Source organism: Suricata suricatta, chromosome 2 (assembly GCF_006229205.1).
Source record: "Suricata suricatta isolate VVHF042 chromosome 2, meerkat_22Aug2017_6uvM2_HiC, whole genome shotgun sequence".
NCBI lineage: Eukaryota > Metazoa > Chordata > Mammalia > Carnivora > Herpestidae > Suricata > Suricata suricatta.
The window spans coordinates 148,718,510-148,741,826 of NC_043701.1; the positions used below are offsets into that span (position 1 = coordinate 148,718,510).

The following is a 23,317-nucleotide window of genomic DNA, read 5'->3' on the forward strand; positions in this document are numbered from 1 at the left end:
CGCCGCCCTGGCTCGCTCACTCGCTGGGCGCCCCTCGCGCCGCCGGAAGTGCGGGCCGCGCCGTCAGTCAGCGCCGAGAGGCCGCTCTAGGAACCTGGTGGGGGAGACCCTCTATGGTGCTGGGCCCACCGGAAAGAGGGAACCCTTCGCTTCTCCTGGTTTGTTTCCCTTTCCCGCCCCTCTGACGGCGTCCGGAGGCGCCCAGGACAGCGAGACCTGTGGCGGAGTCCCTTTGTGGGCGCCCAGCGGCCTACAGGGCCAGCAAACCGCAGCCCCATCAGTCAGGGCTTTTAAAAGGCAGCACCGGCCTGTTGGATCTCCTAGACCTCGTTCTTCCTACAAGTATTGAGCACTTATGAATTATAAGAGGTACTTCTGGAACGCCGAAACTGTTATCGATAGTTTTCACGAGTCACCCATGTTAAAAGAAATGTTTTTTCTAACCAAGGAAATGTCAAGATTTTTTTTTTAAATTCCAGTGTAGTTAATTTACTGTTTTATATTCATTTCAGGTAAATTTTAAGAACTTATTTGGCTTTGTTCAGCAATTCATCAATGGGCAGCATCCCATCTAGGAAGTAGAGATGTTCCAAGGAGTTTTACAAAATGGAAGATTTTTATAGGAAGGAAAGAAAAGAAATTATGAGCAAAAGGAAAAAAAAAAGATTGTTACATTTTGGTGGGGTGAGAAGGAAAAGCAGGGTTTTTGTCATACAGATGACAAAGTGCCCATCAGGAAATTTCAGATGTTAAAAGGCCACAGTCCTGGGACAGGTTGAAACTGTAATTAAGTCTTGATTTCCTGTTGACGGGGAGAGGCGCAAATGACTCCATTTTGGGCTTCTTTAACACCTTAATTATCACCAAAAAGCCTCTGCAAAATGGGAACGATCATACTTTCAAGGTAAGGAAACCAACACTCAGAGAGTGGTTGCTCGGGTTCACACAGTGTGTTAAGTGGAAGACCAAGGACTGGGAGTGGTCTTTTCAGCAACAGTCTCCTGATTTTCGGCATAGCCCCCTGTTTGGCTTTAATAATGATCTCTCCGGATTCTTCTCTCTTACAGCCTCCCCCTCCTCCACCTGGCGGGTGCTGGGTCATCTGACCTTTCTTCCTCTTTGCGCCCTCATTCCCCTGTAGAGTTCCTCCAGTCTGATGGTTTCAAATACCATCTGTAAATGCTGGGGACTCCCGACTTGGTAACTCCAGTCTGATCCTGGGATGCAAACATTATTGAACCTAGGCCTGTATCTGCAATTGATTACTCAGCCGCCGTTCGCGTGATGGATAGCCCCGAACCTAACAGACACCACAAAGGAACTTCTGACGTTCATCCAAACTGTTCCTTCAACGGTCTTCATCCCAGCATTGATGCCAACTCCATGTTCCTAGTTACTCAGGCCAAAAAATCTTGATGTTACTTTTGTCCCTTTTTAACCCAACACGCAAATCCAATCCAACCCTCAATACTGCTGTCTCTATCTTCAATATATATCCAGAATAGAGCCACTTTCAATACCTTGACCACTATAACCTGCCCCAAGCTGCTGTCACCTCCTAGAAGGCTGGGGCTTTTCTGGGAAACCACCCAGCAGGGACCAGTCTGCCCTGGTGCCCAGTTCCAAGAGCTCAATCTAGGAAGAAGTGCATACCCACGTGACACAGAAGCCCCGTCTCAGCAGGGAGTGCTGCTGCATTTGGCAACAATGCAAGGGGGCTAGTCACGTGTGTGGCCCAAGCACAGTAACAGGAGTGGGCCAAAGGGTCCACAATAGTTCTGTCTACCAAGCCTGAAACTTTGCTTTCTGTTTCCTTTGGGTCCTCTGGGAAAGGAAACTGGGGGAATTCCCATTCCTGGGTTTGCAGAAAACATTCTATTAAAATCCTGGCGGGGAGGCAGGGGTGAGCAGAGACCCACCCTGCATGTTGTGGGTCCACGGTCAGGTCAGCAGCTGACTTTCTTCCAGACAATCTCAGCTTTTGGGGCCTAAGTGTACATATGCTGTTTTTACACTTAGAATGGCTTGGCTCTGACCATACTTCCTACCTGATCACTGCTGAGGGACTGAGAGGCAGAGGGGCCGCTGCCCATCTGGGCATCTAAGAAGGATATCCCGCTCCTCCACAGGTGCAGGGTGCCTGTGTCCTGCCCACCTCGGGACATATTGTGCCTTCTTGGCTCCTCCACAAATCACCTGGTCAGACCACATAAGCTTGTGCCTTGTTTCCCTGGGACTAGAGGACCAGATGTATCCTGGGTGAACACATGGCTTTATTGTGCAAGTAGGAAGGTCTTTAATCCATTTTCTGGTAAACATTCCAAGCAGGTGGCATATGGTTATCACATGAGAAAAACAAGCTGTTTTTCAGTTCCTTCTGATAATTTGTTCTGGGCAAACCACCCTGTTTTTCCTGAGTCCAGTCCTTCTTTTGCAATCATGTTGATTTCATCGGTGTTTATTATTTTCTCTGGTTGAGACCTGACCTGGAAGGCAGTCCTGTTCTAGGAGAGGATACTCACCCCAGGAATCTGTACTTTGTTTTGGATACTTTTATTACCTGAGATACTAGTTAGTGAGGGAGCACGAGAAATACTGTAAGCTCTATGGAGAGAGGAAAATAGAGCTCCCACATAAACCAGCAGGAAACCACAGAGCCTAGCAGAGAAAGTCTGCAATTGTGGTGTCACTGTGAGCTGAATTCATAGCTTTTCAAATTGCCTCTGAAAAGCAAATATGCTGTTGATAAAAGGATTTGATAACCCCTCAGATGACTGTAGAAGTGTACATTTCCCCCTTTCCTGTACAACTTGCTAGTGAGTTTTCTTCGCTATGATACTCACAAGCTAATGTAGATAATGTCTATTTCAAAAGTGATCCCTATCTAGACAGGTGTTAAGCAATATTGTAACAATTGCAAAAAAATATCCCAAACACCAAAAAATAAAACCAGTGAGTGCTTTCAGATCTCCTGATCCAATGGCTTCCCCCTTGAGGGGCTTTGTCTTTCTTCTAAGCTAGTAGGTGTCTCTAGGGCTGGAATGCCACATACTCCAACATGGGCTCAGCCTTAGGCTTCCTTCCAGGGACTTAGATCAGCTCTCCCCTCTCTGGTCCAGCTTAGCTGGTCCCCTGACCCTCCTGGGTCTCCAGCTTGCTTCTCCAATTGAGGATACCCCTGAACACCTCCCACCGAGGTGAACCGTGGCTCTGTCTTTGTCCCTTCAGGGCTGAGCACAGTTATTGCTGAACAATGGATTGGCAGGTGTCCTAGACCTGAGCTTGTAAATACAGGTTGGGGAGTAGTAGAATGGCCTGGGTGAAGCCTATTTGTTTTCTGCCCTCTCTTAGGAAGGGATGCTGCCCTCTCATCTGAGCCCCTGCCTGGAAGATTCCTATGCTCCTCCTGATGCCGAGATTCTGTGAATCAGGGTGGCCCTATTGCTCATCATTCAGGCTGCCCACAGTCCCCTCCCAGTGGTTCTTCCTCTGTGCCTTTTGGTTGCCTCTGTCCTCAGGCCTCACACCAGTCATGCACTGACATGAAGGAGTCCCATTGGGGTCTAGAGCAATGGGCTGTCCCTCAGTTTTGGCTCCTTTGCCAAATTTGGCCACACGTATTGTAGGATACAATTTCAGAGGTTCGAGCAGGGAGTTAGGGTAGACACACACCACAAGAAGAAGGCTGGTGCTAACTCCTTCACTTTAACACACCTTTATTGAGCACCTATGAAATTATGTTGCCAAAGGAGAGCAGAGATGATTGAAACCACAGGGGATCTCTGCATGTCTCTGGGACCACAGAGCTAGGTCTGGGAAACCCTGGCATGAAGCTGACCCTGAGCAGTGGATCCACATGACGAGGCTGCTCCCAAGCTCTGCTCCTAATAGGCCCCAGTAAGGAGCCCCTGCACAGAGCAGAGATGGGATCTCTCTTATATTTGGAAGACTCTATAGTTCTTCTTTTTAAATCTACTATCCACAGGACCCAGTGGGAAAAGAATTTGGTTTTTAACTTGCTCTGTTTTGGACAAACACTTCACATGACCAATGTAAACTGTTGCATAGTTTTGCAAAGGCCTTCTTGTTCATCCCAGAAATTCTCCATCAGCTGACAAACCCAAATTGTTCTGACCCCGAGGAATTCAAAGCCCTTTCTCCTCAAATACATATCCTCTCATTGTACCCCTTTGACAGGAAGTGTAGAGAGCGGAGGAACAAGACCAGAAAGGGCAGGAGACACACAGGTATCCGTGGGACAGTGTGACAGCCCTTGCCTTCCTGAGCCCACCTCTCAGCCGCCCCCTGTTCAGCCCCTGGCTTTTGCTCCACACAGGCTGGCATCCTTCCGACACCATGTGGGCCACCTCCTCCATGTGATCAAAGTGACATGTTTCCTGCAGCAAGGTCCTTATAAGAATTCCTCCAGGTCTCATCGAGGATGTTAAGAGTGAGTGCTGTAAAGAGAAGATGGGATGCTCATGGTCTTATTTCTGGTCTGACCTCTGCTGCCAGGGCGCTGGGGTGGCATCAGAGGCTTGGAGGCCAGGGATGCCATGGGGAAAGTGATGGCCAGATGCCGGGCACATCCCATGTCTGCTAGCAGCCCCTGCTTTTCCCAGTGGAGTCCTGAGCTGCTGTGTGAGGTGAGGGCAGACAGAGATCTCATGGGTCACGTGGATGAGGAGGTCGGAGGCTTGTGGCTGTGCAGATACTCTGGGCCAGGCACGGGGAAGCAGACAGCGCACACATCATGGGCTCAATCAGGCACTGCTCTCCTGAACAGGACCGGCCACCATGTCCAGCCACATACTCCAGCCAGTGTCAGCATCAGGGCTGCGTACTACACAGGCTGGCCTCACACAGAGACCCCACCCAGCAAATTCCTGGCTCCTCGGGGCCTGGCTCTGGGCCCTGTAAGTAAGTGCTCAGCTTGGAGCCCAGAGCCAGGGGCCTGGGACTTATGGTGCTCAGGCAGGGAGACGTGTAGAAGCACGTGTGCTAGACTCCTCAGCCGGTAGCTCTCAGTCAATGGGACGGATCAGGGCCTGGTCACCCGCACTCAGTTCGCACCGGCCGTGGGGGGCTCCGGGAGAGGCTGGTGCCGGCTGGCTACTCGGCCTCCACCAGCTGCTCCAGGCGCTGCAGCATCGTCAGACGCAGGGCTTGGAACCTGGAGGGAAACACAGCCAAGGGGATTCGCTGACACCGGAGGACACAGGGAGAGGGGAGAAGAGCAAGGGATCACACAGGTGCCTGGGCCAGGAGACCCACAGCTGGTTAGCAGCCACCATCTCTCCTCCACCAAGAAGAGAGAGAGCCAGGCCCACCCCCTGCAAGACCGCTGGCTTAGAGGAGCAGTCTGTTGGGGCTGCAGACCCTGGTAGGCTTCAAAGCAGAGTGCGCCATTCCTTTCCGAAGAGTCTCCAGTACAGAAAGGGGCATGTTGGGGTGGACAGGGTGGCCGAGCAGGGATCAGGAAGCCCGCGCTCAGGCCCAGCCTCATCAGTGACCTGTGCTGTGACCTTCCTCACCTCAAGCCTCAGCTGCTTCTCTGTGCAATGAATAGCCTGCCCAGGTGGCTCCCAGGCCCCCTTCTGGCCCCAAAACCCTACTGTGACACTGCAGACTGCACGGTGAACTGTCCTCTCTGATTGGGGGTCTCTGCTGACTGTCCGAATGAGGCCTCACTGCATGGACCGAAGGCCATGGGGCATGGGGAGGGAGGGCCATGGCTTTCCAAAAATCACTCAGCCAGAAACCGGAGACCAAACCAGTGTTTCCACTGCAGGCCCTCGCTGTGAGCAAACTCCCTCCTTTCCTTCCTAAGTGGGGATGGGGTGGGACAGGGGGGACTCCAGCTCTGGCTGATGCCCCACATGCTCTCCCTGCCCCACCTTCCACCCTGCAGAGGGACAGACCAGTCACCAGGCTGTGGGACTTGGCTAACGTCACCCAGCGTGCCTTGTCCAGGAGCCAGCAGGTGATACCTGCCCACCTTCTACGGGATGGGTCCCCTGCACCTGAACACATCAGCTGATACAGAAAGTTCCGACAGCCACCGCTTTCTGGCAGGCTTGGAGCCCCCACCAGCAGGAAAGGTGCAGACCAGGCCGAATGCGCCCCGAGCAGGCCCTCTCCTCAGTTGCCCCCTCCAGGGCTGGGTCACCAGAAGGGCTCATTACCCGGGTCCAGCGCCCACCTGCACCCCTGCCTGACTCTCCTGCTCAGTTTCAACAGCCATGTCATTCCCGTGCTGGTGAGGTGCCAAGGCCAGACACGGCTCACACTGCCTCCTGCCATGCTGGCAGGTTGTCACCTCAGCGGGGTGTCAATACTGAGCAGGGGGCCAGAGGGAGGCGCTGGGGAGCCAGGGCTGGCAGGGGCGGGGAGAGCTCTCCCAGCCCAGGCCTGGGTGCTCTGCCCCGCACACTGGCCTGAAGTGTGGGGCCCACGACTGGCTCCTTCTGGGCTGCTTACTTCATGGTCAGTTTGATTATTTCTCTTTCCTCCTCTTCTTTTAATTTTTCAACAAAACTGTCCAGCACCGGCATTTCAAATTTAATGTACTGAGCGACCTAGAAAAGCCAAGAACATTTGAATGTGCTTTCAATTAGAAGCCAAAAATGTGTTTGCTTTTCCTCGTGGCTTCCACAGCAGCCAATCAAGCGATGTCTTGTAGCCAAGGAAATGGCTATCCTCCCCCCACTCCAGCACTCTGTCTGTACTAAGATGGGGGACAGATGGGCTCATTCTTCCCTCACAGGCCACTATCATCCCTGGGAGGAAAGATGAAGCTAGATATTAGGAAAGGTATTCAGTAGAAAGCAGGGTCGTTCGGGGGTGTTCTCTGGGGTGGGTGTGGGGGGTGCTGACAACACCATTGTTTCTATCAGTGGAATGAAGCTGCACTAGTCTGAATGGTCTGAGGGATACAGAGTCACCAGCCTTTGCCTTGGGTCCAAACCCTAGAGCCCTTTTCTGTGTAGGGGAGTTTGGCAGTGTGCTCGCTCCTAGCCTAGGACTCGGGCTGTGGTAAGACTTAGTCACCCAGTTCCCTTCCACAGGCCCTGGGAGGCCCTGGTTAAGGAGCCCTTGCGTAGGTCTTTAACGTAATAACTAAACACACTCTAACAAAGAAAGAGTTTCTCCCTGCCCAGGGGAAAAGCACAGGCTATGGTTTCCTAGGACCCAGCTTCCTTTTTCCCCTCGGCCTGCTGTTAGAGCTGGTGGTCACTGACAGGAGGAGGGAGGGCTGGAGCCCTCACTCTGCCAGGCTTGGGACCCTTCAGGACAGCTGTGTGGCCCCTTGAAACATCCCTTGAGAGGGCTCTGGCCAAGGTGGCCTTCAGAGCCCTTGGGGCCCCCATCCAGCTCCTCCTTCAGGAGCGGGCCGCCCTGAGCCTCAGCCCTGACTCACGTCGTGGGGCACTTCCTCGCCCAGGTCGGCTTCCATCAGGAACATCCTGGCGATCTTCTCACACGGCCCGTGCAGGATTCTGGAAATCAGCGGGTACTCACAGTCTTTTAATTTTGTTCGCTCTGAAAGAGAAGGCAATTTACAAAATTCATGGGGCATTAGGACTGCCTCTCTTGTTCCAGGCCGGGAATGTGGTAGAAAATAGATGTCCAGGGGGTCCCGGGAAACTTCCCCAGGCTTTGAAGAGAAGGGCGCCCTGAATGATGTGTGATTGTGGCCTGCAGCAAAGACCCAGGTCAGAGAAGAACAGCAGCCAAGGGAGAAGGAGAGAGGGGGAGAGGCCATGGGGAGGCCAGTGCTCTAAAGAGGGCCATTTAGGTTCTGCAGACGTACTCGGGGGAGACGGGGTGAGGACCTTCAGCTCTAACACACAGACCCCGACGCACACCCTCCACCCCCTCCCAACTGAACGAGGCTGGAGACAGTGGCTTCCCTTGCAGCTTTGGTGGGATTCTGAGAGGGGTAGTGAGTGTGCCTGGGTTTGGGCCTCGCAGAGGCATTTGTGGTGGCCCCCTGCCCAAGCAGCATGGCCCTCAGAGAAGGAGCATGGCCAGCGAGCCTGCCAAACGGACAGCAACTTTTGTTTTCATGATCCAGAAGCACAGACAGAACTTACCCCCAGACTCGTGAACAACGTAGAGCGCAAACTCACTGGGGCCATTTTCCACCTGTACAGGCAGTGACAGGAAGTCAGAGTAGGGCTTTCTGGGACAAGACTGACAGAAAAGGGTCCCTGGCGGGAACCACACCCTCAGTGCTACACACACGAGTCCCCAAGGATCCTCCCCTCTCTCTGCTCTAAATCCCAGAGATGCTGCTTCAGCCCAAGACACCTTGCTAGACCTTCTACCCAGGAACTACAGGCAGCTCCCCGAGCCTTTGCCAGCCCTCTCCTCCAACAAAACAGCAGACCCACCAGCATCCCGGGACAAGGGTGCTCATGGCCAGACTCACTCGGAACTTGTTCAGCAGCAGGGTGAGCACGTGCAGGGTTGTCATGGTGCTGTTGACCCTCACGTTGGTCACGGATCCATAGGCAGGAGTGAACACTGAGGTCTGTAGGGGGAGGTGGAGAGTTCAGGGCAGGGCCAGAGGGACATGGAACTGGCATCAGGCAGGGTCCGGGCACACTGGTCAGCCAAGCGGTCCAGAGTGACAGGTGAACCTGGGCTGTGGGAACCCCTGTGCTTGTCCAGTCACAGGTCCCCACACAGCTGTGCCCACATCTGGGTGCACTTAAGGAAGCTGTAGCAACAGCTTCCCAGCCCCAGATTCCTGAATCAGAACCTGCATTTTGAGGAAACCGCCAGGCAATGCTCCCCACACAGTACAATTTGAGAAGCACTGTCTCCTAGCATGGTTCTTGTTAAAAGTTGCTGAAGGCTTCCCATGGCCTAAAGCTGATGCCTCTGGAGTGATCAGGGCCAAACTGCTTGATCCTAGGAGCCAGTCCCGCGGAAGTACTTCACAGAAGGTGTGGGGGCACCCAGTCTCCTTCTCACTCTTTCTCTGGGTCAACTTGCCAGATGGTATGTTGATTCCAAGACGGAAAGTTTTTGAATCCGTCTGCTCCTCCCCATTCTCCCAGCGGTGCCCGAGGAGAGGCTGTCAGTCTACACCCCATAAGTGTCCCCCTTCCCCCTTCCAATCTCAGCACTTTCGATCCATGCTCCACCCTGCTGCCCAGAGGAGCAACCTTTCTAAAACCTTGCAGCTCTGTGCGTTCAGGACCAGCTGCATTAGCATAGAGTCTTGGTTCCCAGCCCCAGATTCCTGAATCAGAACCTGCATTTTGAGGAAACCGCCAGGCAATGCTCCCCATACAGTACAATTTGAGAAGCACTGTCTCCTAGCATGGTTCTTGTTAAAGGTTGCTGAAGGCTTCCCATGGCCTAAGCAGTACGATCCGTAGCTCCTCTCACTGTTTACATGTGTTACGATGATTTTCTCCCCAACTCTGTGATCCAGTCACACAGACTCTTCACATTATGTTCCTTGCCTTTGCCTGTGAGACACCATATATCTCCCGTCAACCTGGGCATCGTCTGAGGCTTAATAGTCCTCAATGGACACTAGCCAGGGTATAGACCTGCTAAGCGTTTCACTCCAAATCTTTGATTGGCTCCTTACCACAGCTTTGCGAAGTGCCTGTCACTAGTCCTCCTCTTAAGAAAGGACAAGGAAGCTTGGAGAGGTTAAGTAGCCTGTCAAGATCACCCATCTAGAAAGGGCAATGCCTTTGGAAACCCCGTGCTTGGGGGCCTCCCAGTGAGACTGACTCCCCCAAAGTGAGTTCTTCCTCACTTTCCAAACCCAAATTCAAATGTGCACATTCCTCTTCCGTGGTCCTAGCTCTGCTTTCTAGAGGTAACTGGGGCTCCGGTGTATATGAAGGACTTGTTCAGTGTCCCCAGGCACCAGGGTCAGACTCAAGCCCAGACTTGCCTCCTCCATAGTTCAGATGTAGAATGACTCTGGGAGATACAGAACGCCAGAGGAGGTTTTCAGTCCCCAAGAAATACGGGCTAGAGGAGTCAGGCCATTTCAAGGAGAAGAAAGGTCTTGTCAACAAGACATTGTTAGTACTCTTCTTCTGCCTGACACCTTTTCTCACAATGATCCTGACCAGCTCCATGTAAGAACAGAGCTCCCTTGGCTGCGTGGCCACCTGTAACCACAAAGGTTTCTCTCTGGTAGAACACCTTTGAATCCAACAGCCCAGGGCAAAGCACAGACCAGGGCAAGTTTAACCCAGTCTGGAAATCATACCAACATTACTGTGAATCAGAACAGTTCTGGACAATGATTGAGCGAAGCACTAGTGTGCAGTTCTGGGAAAGAAAACCCAGACTAACAACCTCAGGAAGTCAATTCTAAAAATTTCTTTTCTCTAATTGCTGCCTGTGACCCAAGTACTTTGTTGCCTGATTTCTAAGGATATGGATTCTGAATGGATTGTAAGTAAGGTGAGGGAAGTGGAGACCTTTACTCAGCTGGGGGATGGGACTCAACTGTCCAACATACCTACGATTCTAGCTCACGTCCTGGGATTTAGTCAGTTTGCCTGGAAGGATGGACCCACCTGCTGTAGGTAAATCTGTCACTCACAGAAGGAGCCGCCCCGAGTGGGTAACAAGCTAGTGTGTTGAGTGTCGGGCTCGCTGAGGAGCCCTTCTGGCCAGGGCAGCTCCAATGGGCTGTGACACAAGCTCTCACTGTTCATTTCTGTGCATTTCCAAGGAAACAGAGTGCTCAGATCTCCACGTCTCTGGGACATTTGCAATGACTAAAATAAGGTTTAATGTGCCAGACACACCTCTTAGAGATGAGTAATTCTCTCAGAGGAGGGGGTAAATGTACTAGGGATGAACCCCACTACTTGGTACCTTGAGTCATGGATCAAAAGCTTCCTTTTTTAGGAACATAGAACTACAAAGAGCCTAATCCCATGCAAATATTCTTTCAACATTTTTGAATAATTCCTTATAATAGCATATAAATATCTAATACACTTACATAACGCCTTACAGACTAACCCCCTTTGGAACAAGATTTAAAGACTATCCAAGCCAGATTGTGGGTCCTTTGGCTAATCCCAACCATTCTTAATCTCTGCTTAACTTCAGCCCTGCCTCCCCTGCCTTGTCAGGAATCTCTGCCCTCAAAAAGTCCTGGGTTTTCCTGCACTTAGCAAAGACAACCTATTGTTAGCCCTGAACACTCACTGCCAACCCAGCACAGAGTGGAAGGCGGGTTCTGACAGCACTTGCCTTGCTGAATTCTTCACCCCGAAGTCCAGGGCTGCCCCCAGAGCACTTGAGTGACTCCTGGCAGGCCTCACTTGGGCAACTGTTCTTGAGATCTGACCCTGAGAGCTGCCTTTGCCAGGCCCCCTCTGCCTCCCCTGAGTCATCGCCTATCAACACGGGCAGCTGCCTCAGCTGGAAACCCCTGCTTCCATTTCCCATGGCTGCAGGATGTGGCCCTGTTACAGGACACTCCATCCAGGGCCTCACCCACACTGCCATGCATGCCATTTATAGAAACAATCAACTTCTCCTTTTACACTTCGGTTTGTTTAGGCACTGATGTCATCTGGGGAAGGAGATCTTTTCCTACAGTCAGTACAATGCGCACCGGGACAAAAGGCTAAGTGCTGGGAACCAGGAGCACGGCAGGTTCTCTGGGACACAGAAGCACACACCCCTGGGCACACCTCAACCAAGGCGGTGGTCTGCCCCACAAGAATGCCAGTAGCACATCGTGTTCCCATAAAACCCTCAATCGAGCTCTGGTGGAAACCTCATAGAAAACTGCCTAGTTAGATGGAAACATGGTATTACTTTTCAAAAATCCTTGCAACTTACAAAAATGGGTTGACAGTGAGTACATGGTAAAAAAAAAATACAAGCTTTAGGGGGGGTCACCAGGTGGAATGTTCTTTTTTTTTTTTTCATGCTACTTTGATGTGACTTTGGGCAAGGTCTTTCTCCTCTTGAGCCCATCTCTCCATGAGGATGCAGATACGACCACACCAGTCCACAGGGCCCTGGTGATGGTGAACTCTGACAAGACTTCTGTGTGGCCTGGCCTACAGAAGGCCTGACAGCTGCACCCATGCGTGCCTAGGCCTGATTCCCTGTGGCCTCAGCTTCAGGGCCCAGGGGACAGGCTGGGCTAGGACATCACCTTGTGGTTGTAAAAGTGCCCGTTGATGGAGAACCGGTGTCGCCGGATCCTCTGGGCCTCGCCGGGGGTGCGGGACCGGGGCCTCCTCTGGATCACACAGGCTGCGTCGCTCTTGGTCCGCATCAGCTGGGGGGTCTCCTCGTCCTCCTCCAGGGGCTCTGGGGGGAGGAATGAATGAGAAAGTCCATCCTGGGTGGAGCAAAGGTGTCAAGTGCCAGAGACCCGTGGGGCTGCAGTCATGGGGCCTGGCTTCCTGGGGCTTTGTGGCAGCACCACGCCACTGCTCACGGTAATGCTAATGCTGCTGCTGTGACAGAGGCTGGGGTCCAGCTTGGGTGATGCCTGCTTCACAGTCAGGGAAGGTGGCCCCCAGACAGGATGACCTGTGTCACCACACCGCCTGGCCGTGGTGTGGGCCTCTGTCTCTGGGCACCCAGGGCAGGTCTTTGGCGGCCCTGTTGCTATCCTCTGAGCCCCCACTGAGTATGAGGGGGACAGATGAACAGTCTGGACCCAGAGTGTGAGGAAGATGTCCTAGAAACTTTCAGGGCCAGGGAGGTGCCCCGCCTGCTACCGATGTTCTCTCCTTTCTATGATGCAGCACGGTCCAGGGGACTCAGGCAAATCATGTCACGTCCGCAAGGCTCTGCTTCGTTTGCTGTGAGGAGCTGCTGAGAAGGCCTCGTACTGAGGAGGGACTTAGCCAGGTGGTGCTCCCGAAGACACGTGAAGCCACCTTGTGCTCCTCCACAAAGCTGTTCTTCTTCAGAGACTGTCCTGAGCCAAGCTCCTCTGCTCCTCCGTGGGCGGAGCAAGACACCGTCTCAGGTAGCCTGAGGCCCCACTTACCTGAGCTGGCTCTGGAACTCTCGGCGTTGGGCGCCTTCTGAGCGCTCGGCTCCTGGGCAGCGACCTTGCCATCCTGAAGAAGTGGCTCCTTTCTGAAAAGACAATCATGGTGCTCAGAGAGCTGTGGACGGAGGAAAGTAGCTCCAGTGAGAGAGACGAGGCTGGAGGCCTCCGCAGACAGGACAAAGGTGAGAAGCAGGGCAGGCCGAGGTACGGCTGGATCTCACACTGAGTTCATGCAAAATACTGAAAGATCAAAGAGGTGCCAGGGTGTCTTCTGGAAGGAAAAGGAGTCTGGCCCATAGACCTGTGTGGCCTTGTCCCTGTTGCACAGGTACAGGGTCACAGGTGGGGCCCACGTACTTCCGGGCACCAGGCTGAGGAGGCGCTCTCTGTGGCCGTGTGCCAAGTGGGCTTTCTGGACTTCCCTCAGGCCTGATGGAATGTCAGGCAGGGGCAACCTTGAGGCGCCAACTGCTGGGCCTCTGGGCAGGGTGGGCTCCAAGCAAGGGTAGTTGGTGCCAGGCTGGAGAAGGGAATGTGTGTGATGGGAGTCAGCCCCACAACGTGAGGGAGCCCAGGAGAGGCAGGCAGAAGAGTGGAACCCAGGCTAAGAGGCCTCTGAGGGTCCTGCCATCTGTTTGCTCATGTGGCTACTCTTACCCCAGGGAGTGGGACACACGAATCGCACTAGCAGCCTTTCTACGGAGTTCATCCAAATGCTCTAAGCCTGCGTGGTAGGTACAGGGCGGGGGGGGGGGGGGGGGGGGGGGGGGGGGGGGGGGGGGGGGGCAGGTGTTAAGTGGTCTCAGAACAGCACCTTTACTTGAATTTTTGAATTTCTGCCTCTCAGAAGGATTCATTATATGCAGGACTAAGCAGAATTCAGCAGCTAACTGCCGTTTACTGGGGATGACGGGGCAGGAGGAGGCGAATGTCCACTAAGCAATAAAATAGGAAACTGTGTCATCATGAGTAAAATATATTTCTGATATTAAAATAAATTTGATGCTAAGTCCAAATAAATGTGTAGAAACAAATTCTGATATTAAAATAAAAGCAGAGCAGGAAGAGGTGAGCTCTGTGTGAATTATTGAGCTAGGACAGGAGATGCCATAAAACATTCCTTTTGTCCAGGATGTGTGGAGCCCCCTGGCTCTAGCTTGTTCCCTTGCAGACAAGCTGGTTCCTACAAAGGTATGAGAAACACAGTGGAAGTGATGGGAGTCTGGAAAGTTCTCTGAGGGTGAGGTGCCATGGCCACATCTAGAAAGATCACTTGTTGGCAGGTGAAGCCATGGTCAGGCAGTCACGGGGTAAAAAGGATAAGGCTGTCTTGTGCTCTCATGTGCCCCATGATGGAGCAGGGCTTCTGCCCTGAGACTGAGGACACCAGCCCCTGAATCTTCTTGAAAAGTAAGCGGGGTTGAAGAGTTGTCAAGGAGGCCATCCGGCCCTGCCTCTGTCACCCCGGCACTCACAGGTGGCAGCTGGGCTGTCCAGGCGTCCAGGAGGCTGAAGGGAGGTGCACTCGCTCCCTGTCGTCCTGGATCTGGAGCCGGATTGGCCGCCTCAGTCCCCAGGCAATGTTGAGAAGTCCCTCAATGATCAAGGCGCCTTCCTCCTGTGGGGACCCACACAGGTTAGCCTCGTTCTGCAGAGCGGCCCTCCCCAGGGGTCGCGGCCCTCCCCAGGGGTCACTGCCCACCCTCCCTGAGCCCCTGTAAGGCCCAGCGTGTCATCCATGGAACTCCCTGCACACTCTTGGCCCCAAACACATCCTCTCCTCCCGTTCTGTCCTCCCCCGGGAGGAGGCACACAAGCCTCTACGTGCTGCAAGGCGTAAGGCCTGGGGACTGACCGGAGGAAGCTGGAGGCGTGCCCTCTTGCCGCTCGGGTCCCCTCCGGCCAGGGGCACAGCCCGGGACCGAGCAGCTGAGTCAGGCGTCCCACAGGAACCCAGCTGCTGTCCAGCAAGCACGTCCACACAGGAGTAAGGAAACGTGCTCCAGAGAAGCATGGCCACAGAGACACCGGTGCCAAGTGGGATGCCTTCCCACACCCCTCCCCCGATGCTGCCCCACGGTCACCATGTCCTGCCGCGAACGTGCGGAGGGCACTGGATTCCATTCCCTGCTGCTCCTTGGGGCTGGGTCTCAGCCTCACCCTTCTCCCCACCTCGCTCCCATTTGCCACAGTGACCACTCGAGTGGGCTGGACCCACCCCCAGATTTTCAAGCCGCCTTCTTTCCTGAGGGCCAATTTCCTCACCACCTGGACACTGCCAGTCCCGTGTTCCACCACTGGCATGAACACTTGGAATACCTTCAACAGCTCTCATTCTGGGTCCCCAGCCAGCCTTGATTTCCCAAGGTCTGCCAAACTCTGAGATCCCCGTTGTCAGGCCCTCCAGACGCACCCTCAGGTCTTTGATTCTGTTTCTGACCTATGTCAGGCTCCTACGTATGCGTGCCCACCCCCAGGCTCCCTGTGCCCAGCCTGATGGCCCGCATGCGTGTGCCTGGCTGGGTTGCTCCCAGAGCATCTGCCTGAACTCCTCTCTGCCTCAATTTCCCCAGAGCTGTGGTCCTCCCAGCTCCACGCTCCTAGTCTGCTTTGATACTAGCCTTTGGGCAGCGAACTTTGAACACCATTCTCCTGTGGCTATCTTGAACATTACTCTAGACTCACGAATTCCACTTCTTTCTCCCTATAGGCATGGGAAACCTTTCAAGAAGAGACCTTGTAGAGACTCCTTCGTGTCCCTGGAAGGGCTTACAGAGGGTGTGCCCTGCAGGGTTGATTTCATAGTAATTTAGTAATCGCTTCAAACACCCTGTCATCATCCCCAGAGAAGCCAGTTCCACTCTGTTCAAGGTTATCAAAAGTACACATGGCTTTCTGGAATGGCCTTGCACTATTTGTTAACAGCAACAACAACAATAACAACAACAACAACAACAACAAACAAACCAGAGCGGTTTTTGGTAACCACTGATGTTACACAGTCACAGATAGGTAAATAACCCTCCCAACAAAGGAAAGACTGCATTGATTCACTGGAGTTAAAGAGGGTCGTAAGGAACCTTAAAGTGGGGTTTCTTTGTTTCCTGCCTTGACCTCAGAAGCCTCTGTCAGATGTCCACACGCCTGCTGGGCCAGACCCGGTGGAGGGAGATCAAGCAGTCAGGTGCCGGGTTTGAGAGTCAGAAGGACAGGAGAGCACTACTGGGGCAGAGCTGTGGGGCCGGACACACTGAGGCTGGCCCTTCAGACATGCCATAGGAAGGTTCTGTAGAGCTGGCAGGAAAGGAGGCAGGGGGAGTCGCCCTGGGGCTGGGAGCAAGAGGCAGAAGCAGAGCCTAACCTGGAAGGTCAGGGGTCAGCTGTGCTGGGGACTGCTGGCCCCATGTCTCTGCACAGACTGCATGGGAGCCCTCACACTGTCCCCCAGCCATGGCTCCACGGTCCCTCAGCCTGGTCCTGTCTGAATGGAGGAGAGGCCCTGTCCATCTGCAGCTGTTTCTGGTCAAATCAGAGGAAACTGAGGTCAGAGCAGGGGGGTCTCCGGGCTACTGGGCAGCCCTCCCCACACAGGTGGGGAAGTGCATGTAGGCGGAGGCAGGACTAGAACGTGCTGCCCCAAGGCCCCATGTTTCCGTAAGTCAGGAGGTCCTTGTGGCCCCAGTTCTGGGTCCCAGGGAACACCTCCCTCTTTACTGGAACCCCCTACTCCTCTCTCTGCCCTCCACTCCTTCTCCCCTACTCCACACCTCCACTGGAATGGTGCCACCCCTCCGCAGCCCCTCCCTCCCTAGTCAAGTAGAGTAAACATCCCCAGGGCCTCCCTCAGCCCCAGGCTGGATGCAGGGCCAAACCCCGCCCGCCAGGCTGTTTTCTTCTGGGAGCCTTCCTGTGCATTGCTATTTTTGGCCCTCGTGACAGTAATTGATGGCTGGTGGAAAAGTATAAAAGCAGCTGCCACACCTCCAGGTTCACCAGACGGCTCGGCTCCAGGAGCGCTCTGGACAGGCCTCTTGTCCCCACATTCTACGCTGGACGCGGGGCTCAGACGGCGGGGCCCCCAGCCCTCCACCCTGAGCTCTCTGGGTCTTCCCGAGGACTGTCCTTGCTCATCCGGCATCCCTGCTCTCCTCACGTTCCCTCAGCTGCAGGTAAGAGAGAGCAGCTTCCTTCTGGTTTGAGATAAACGAAAACGGTTTCGTATTTCTTCACAGGCAGGGACCTACACAGTCTCCCGGCGGGTGAGAGACCAGGGGATGCAGTTAGGGGCAGCGCTAATAGCTGCAGAGGGCTTCAGATTCAAAAAGGGACTTCACGTGAAGTGCCATTCCATGTGTTTCTTACAACATCCTTGCCAGCGGGTATTTATAACCCTGTTTTACGGACGGGTAAGGGGGGGCTTGGAGAAGTGACCCTGCCAAAGGTCCCCAGGTCAGGAAGTGGCAGAAGCTGGCTTTGCACCCAGGTTCCCTCGACTCCAGTCCATTAAGCTGGGTGCTCTTATTTGCATAGGTTCTTAAACAACAGTAAGAACAGATTCTTAAGCACATGGTGTTCAGTGTTAGCAGAAAAGCAAGAGACCAGGAGGTCCGAGCCTGGACTTGGGGCTGCAGACTTCACTCTGCTCTCAGGCCCATGATTCACCTAGGCAGCCTCTCAGATGAGGGAGGGGACCCAGGAGGGGTGACAGAATGGCAGACCCTCACCCCCGGTCCTCCGTTAACCAGCAGGTTGCCGCTCCCCATCGCCGGCAGCCATGAGGTCCCGGCTACTGGCTCCCGTGGCCCACCTGCCCACGATTCGGGAGACCTCGGAGGAGACGCTGTCCGGGGGGCCTGGGCAGGAACCCCTGGGCTCCCCCAGCCTGGATGACTACGTGAAGTCCATTTGTCAGCTGGCACAGCCCACTTCAGTGCTGGACACGACTGCACCCAGGGCCCAACTCAGCAGACCGCCCCAGCCAGCCCAGGCCTTCGAGAAGAGCCGCCCTACTGAGTCCCTACAGGACATTACTGCCCGCTTCAGCGGCCAGCAGCCTGCGGCGCCCAGGGGTGGCGTGGCTGACCCCCTGGACTGGCTCTACGGGGAATCCCGAGAAAAGCAGCCAAGCAGGAGGGACCCAGCGAGGCAGACTGGTTGCTCTGCTGACCCCCGGGGCCCACACAGACACATGGATGGTGGCAAGGCCCGAGGGACCCCCAGAGGGAGACCCTGTGATGCCAGGGTACAGGGGCACTCTCTGGCAAGACCCTCAAGGGACTGGCACCAGGGCTCCTGGCCTTCCAGGCCATTCTGTGGGACCGCAGCCTCCCCCCCACTCCCCCGCCACAGCAGCACCCTCAGAACTCTCTATTTGCACCTCCCGGTGATCCATGAACTCTGAGCCCTTCCCAATAAAGGCTTCCGTACAGAGCACGCTGGTCTGTGTCACCTTCCGGTCCTCTTCCCCTGAGGTGGGCGCTGCTGTCCCTGACAGGTCTGCGAGAGGGGGATACCTTTCTGCAGAGGCTGCCTGCCTTGGCATTTCACAGTGAGACCCCCTCCTCTGAAGAGTGAGCACAGCCTATCTGGCATGATGAGGTATTACTGATCCTGCTTGCACTGCTCCTTGCTGGCGGATCACCTTGGGCAAGTGACTTCATGTTTCTGTTCAGCGGTTTTCTCGTGGGGAAAATGGGGGTTTCCTCGGCTGTTCTGATGAGTACGTGGGATAAAGCCCACACGCATCAGAGGTGTGTGGTATAAGCGTCTACTCGGAGTAGCTATGGTCTGTGTGGTTGGTTGCTTCACGGGCGGGGAAATGAGGGTGGGTGGCAGGTGAGAAGCGAGGGTCTCAGCCTCACAGTGATTTCAGAGTGAAGCCCTGGGCACTCCCAAGTCGGCCTCCTGCCTCCCCACTCTCAGAGCCTGTGCTCCATGTGGCCCAAGAGAAAACATAGGATTTCCCTAAATGAAGCCACTGGGTTTTGGGGGAACTTATCACCAGGCTACCTGGGGGTATCTCAGTGGCTGCAGCTCACAAGTCCTATTGTGTCACTGGGGGAGTTCGCTTGTGCTGAGGGCTGAGACCGCACCTGCCCCAGCTCAGCTGCAGACCAGGTGTCTCTGTCCTCACTGTCCCCATCCTTCCCGCCACCCAGGGGGCTTCTCAACTGTGGGGCAAAGGTGCAGGCTGCTGTCCAGAGCCCTGGTGCCCCACAGGTCCAGCGGCCAGGGCCCCGCTCCAGTGACCTGAGGTCTGGGCCAGCCCTGGGGCCTCCGGCCTGGAGGCGTCTAGCAAGGAAGGAGATGGGGGTGAGGAATAGGGGAGAGGTCTCTTCCTTAGAGAGGCAGGTGAGGCATCAGAGAACTCAAAAGAATCAGGCCTGAGGACCCACTACCCTGCTCCCTTGGGCCAGGTCAGAGCTGGCCGACCCCGGTCAGTGCTGAAGGGACAGACGGGAGAGGAGGAGGGCAGAGCTGGGGCCACATTTAAGCTCACAGCCTGCTTCAGTGTCCTCCGGGTCCTTGTTCTGTGGGCTAACAGACTATTTTCTTCCTTTCTTCTTCCCTTCCTACTTTTTTCTATTTTAAAATTGCTTTGCACTTTTAAAATGTTTATCTGCCATCTTTTTAAAACATTTTTCAGAAGTTTATTTATTTTGAGAGTGAGACAAAGCCAGTGAGCAATCACGAGTAGGGCAGGAGCAGAGAGAGAGAGATGGAGAGAGAGAGAATCTCAAGCAGGCTCCCTGCCAATCAGCACAGAGCCTGACATGGGGTTCGATCTCACAAACTATGGGATCATGACCTGAGCCAAAACCAAGAGCCAGATGCCCAGCTGACTGACCCTATTTGCCCCCTTTAAAAAATTTTTTAACGTTTATTTATTTTTGAAACAGAGAGAGACAGAGCTTGAGCGAGGGAGCGGCAGAAAGAGAGGGAGACACAGAATCCGAAGCAGGCTCCAGGCTCTGAGCTATCCGCACAGAGACCGATGTGGGACTTGAACTCATGGACCATGAGATCATGACCTGAGCCGAAGTCGGCCGCTTAACTGACTGAGCCACATAGGTGCCCCTGATCTGCCCTTTTTTGGTGTGTTTTGTGGGGAGGCAGAAGATAAATCGTACATTGAAAAGTTTCAGACAAGTAATTTACTCAGTTTCCTTATCTGTAAAATGGGGACCCCAACCCTGCCCTTCACACCCCGCAGGGCTGGGAAGTGGGGCACATGCTCTTGGAGATGGAGCTAGAAACAACACATACGAATGCCTGCTTCGGCCACAACCTGCTAGGCTCTGGCCTTCGCTGGCGGCGGGGAGGGCTGACCTGGGAGTGGGTGCTGCCCAGGGACCACGGGGGTTGGGCTTGCATCACTGTAGCCTCTTCTATGAAGCTGTGCGAATGGGGGTCAAGAGAGGGGCAACTAGGATGAGGTTGGCCAATTCCCCCCAAGCTCAAAAACCACGTGGCTGCATTGGGGAGGTCAGACAGGGCTCTGCTAATATGTTTGGAGATGAAAGAAGCTAATGGTATCTTCAGAAGGAGCAAAAAAAAAAAATTGAATAAAGGGCAAGCGGAAGGGGTTTCTGGCATTATTGCAAGCTTCCCAATGGACAGAACAACCCAGGAGAGAGTCCCTGTGATGGGGGTCCTATCGAGCATCTCTTCCTCACACCCCCCACTGGAGTAGGAAAGGACTCGATGACCTGACCAGGGGGCAGCCTGGCAAGCACTTTGGAGCTCTGGAGGGAATGTGTCCATGGCCAAGTACTCACCCAGGTGCCAGTGGTCTGTCAACTTCCTGTCATTTCTGCCTTCAGGCCTTAGAAGAAGGGGAAGCAGTATAAGAGAGAAGGGGGTCCTGACATTCCCACCCTGGGAGAGACAGAGACCCTGAGTGAGGGCATCCTCCTCGGCCCGGGAGCCTGGCACCAAGGGTGGGGACTGGGTGTTGTGCATGCTCATGGCCACCAGGGGGAGCATCAGAGGCGGGCTCCCTGAAGGGCCACAGGCCCCTGCACAACGTGAGGGTCCTACTTTTCATCACAGTGATATATTTACCCTCTGGTATTTCCAGGTGGTCCATTTTTCTCTCAAGAAGTCAACCAGCCTGGTTAAAATGCTTTGCTGTCTTTCAAAAGGAACAGACAGCTCTGGTTCCTCGTGCTCTTCCTTGTTATACAAGCAAAAGTATCCCCAAAGGCGAAGTTTACAAGGAGAGGGAGCTAGTGCCTGGGCCTCCAGAGCCGGGAATCCCTCCCTCCCTCCCTGACCTTTGGAAGCTGGGGGAGGATTCACAGGGAAACACTTGCCGCAGGGCGCGGCCCCTGCTCCCGGGCAAATGCTTCATCTCCCCAAGTGCTCTGGACTCCAGGGGAGGCCCAGTGACAGTGAGAGGGGTCTCCTCTCGGCCCCACAGGGCTCTGAGCCTGTGCTGAGCCCCTCAGCAGCTGGAAGGCACCTTAGCTCTTTGTCTGGAAAATGGCCATTCTGACGTCACAAAACTCTTCTTTTATGATAAATGACACGGAGGCAAAGTGCCTGGTGCCTGTCTGCCCCGCCCTTGAGGAGAAGCTTAGAAAGGTTAGGAACATGAAATCCCCAACGGTGGGGCATTAACTTCTTACCACAGGGGCCTGTCAATACCTCTTCCCCTTTTTGGGTCTCTCATTTTTCCATGTGGACTGTTCCATCACACACAAATACAGGGCACCGGTTTGGGGCTTCCCAGCCCTGCTCCCCACACAACTGTTCCTACAAAGGGGACTGTCTTGGGGAATCCCAAGAGTTAAGACCGAACTCTTAAGAGTAGCAGTTCTCAAATGTGGCCATCACGGCAATACCCCCCACCCCCCATCTCGCATCTCCCCCCAGGGCTTGTTAAACCACAGCTGGGAAGATAAAGAGGTTCTGAGTCAGCAGGCCTAGGGGAAGGAGGGTGATAAGAATTTGCATTTCTAACCAGTTCCCAGGTGGCTTTGAGGCTGCAGGGACCACCTGCTGTAGCTGCTGGGTCTTAGATCACTGAATGGCCCGGGGCTGTGGAGCAGGGTGCAGCCAGAAGACCCTCACCTCAAGCCTCCAGCACAAGAACTGAAGTGGGTCCAACTCCTCACTTAGCATAAACTGCCCAGCACACTGGAGCTCAGGACCCATCCCAGCTTGCCCTGGGCCTGCACCTGCCGGTTAGTCATCCAGCATCTATGCTCAGGTGCTACACCGTGCCTGGACACGAAACAGGGTGGTAAGAAAAGAAACAGCAAAAGCAGAGATAGCAGGGCGGTGGCATCAGAGCCCTGCCAGCAGCAGTAGGGAGCACGGTAAGTGGCCGATAAGAAGCATATCAGAGAGGCTGCTCGGTGGAAAGTAGAGTGAGCAAAGGAGCACGTGGCGGTGCAGAGGGGTGGGGAGCAAGCCGTCAGGGCTGGCCCAACGCCCTGTGTGGGGCAGGTGGGTCCAGGGGAGGTGGCTCGGGAGGTTCGTGCCATTCCAGGTCACTGTAGGCAGCCCAGTGCTGCCCAGACCAGGAGCCAGCTGCCTCTCTCCCAGCCAGGCTCCGGAGCTGTGTAACAGTAGCCTGGCCTGGGCTGTGTTTCACTTATGGACATGTTTTGTTTAGCCTGCTTGGGGTTTTGAGGCATGGGAAACTGCACATGGAATTCCAGATGTCTAACTTCTTTTGAAAACTTAGAAAGGCCCTGGCTCTCTGGAGCCCACATTCCTGCACAGCAGCAACGGGTGCGATCGCCGGGCGACGGTGTCTGCAGACATGACGTGCTCTCTCGTGTCCTCCATTGCCCACGCCTGCCCGACCTTTCACGTTCTCACCTGCCTGGCCCTGTGAGCACCTTCTGGGGAGCTCTCCTCCATTTTAAGACCTTTCTCCAATGTCTATTCTGATTGGCAAACACAGAGACTGCTTTCACTTCTCAATTGCCTTGTGAACTTGGGCAAACCAGAGCCCTGGGCTGAGTTCCTTTTTTATGTTGTGGGATGGGCGGAAAAGGGACTGGGCTGTGTGGTCTGTAAGATTTTAGACTCCAGTGTTCTGGCAATTCACCTAGGTGAAAGTCTTGAGAAATGAGAAGAGCTGCAGATGATTATTCCAACCTGCTCTGAACTCTTGCTGGGGGAGGGGGAGGGAGGTGAAGATGCTCTGACTCTCAGCACCCCTTACAGGACCTCTGAGGGCAGAGAGCTGGTAACCTGGTCTCTAACTCAGAAGATGGGCCGCCTCATAATTCATTATCCAAACTGTGACACTTCTCAGAGTGAAGGAAATGGTCTTAA

At 54.3% G+C, this 23,317-nt stretch overlaps 2 protein-coding genes across 5 annotated transcripts in view; one reads left to right on the plus strand and one right to left on the minus strand.

Moving 5' to 3' along the window:
* Nucleotides 1-3,696: 3,696 nt before the first annotated feature.
* RASSF4 (Ras association domain family member 4) overlaps nucleotides 3,697-23,317 on the minus strand; it is a 31,408-nt gene continuing 11,787 nt past the window's right edge. For 2 of the 3 annotated variants that reach the window (XM_029932153.1, XM_029932152.1), the window contains exons 4-11: nucleotides 14,500-14,642; nucleotides 13,019-13,110; nucleotides 12,170-12,327; nucleotides 8,435-8,536; nucleotides 8,097-8,148; nucleotides 7,421-7,542; nucleotides 6,481-6,578; nucleotides 3,697-5,173 (exon numbers count right to left, since the gene is read on the minus strand). In XM_029932153.1, coding sequence (XP_029788013.1) covers nucleotides 5,113-5,173; nucleotides 6,481-6,578; nucleotides 7,421-7,542; nucleotides 8,097-8,148; nucleotides 8,435-8,536; nucleotides 12,170-12,327; nucleotides 13,019-13,110; nucleotides 14,500-14,642 — 828 coding nt within the window. In that variant the 3' untranslated portion in view covers nucleotides 3,697-5,112. The remainder of the gene's footprint in view (nucleotides 5,174-6,480; nucleotides 6,579-7,420; nucleotides 7,543-8,096; nucleotides 8,149-8,434; nucleotides 8,537-12,169; nucleotides 12,328-13,018; nucleotides 13,111-14,499; nucleotides 14,643-23,317) is intronic. The other variant, XM_029932154.1, reaches the window with a different exon arrangement.
* On the plus strand, nucleotides 17,012-18,457 carry DEPP1 (DEPP1 autophagy regulator). 2 transcript variants are annotated; one of them, XM_029932155.1, is made up of 2 exons: nucleotides 17,012-17,193; nucleotides 17,770-18,457. In XM_029932155.1, the coding sequence occupies exon 2, from the start codon at nucleotides 17,799-17,801 to the stop codon at nucleotides 18,423-18,425; it is 627 nt and encodes a 208-aa protein (XP_029788015.1). In that variant the 5' UTR covers nucleotides 17,012-17,193; nucleotides 17,770-17,798; the 3' UTR covers nucleotides 18,426-18,457. The 2 variants fall into 2 exon arrangements, with proteins under 2 accessions (XP_029788015.1, XP_029788016.1); XM_029932156.1 differs by having other exon boundaries at nucleotides 17,773-18,457.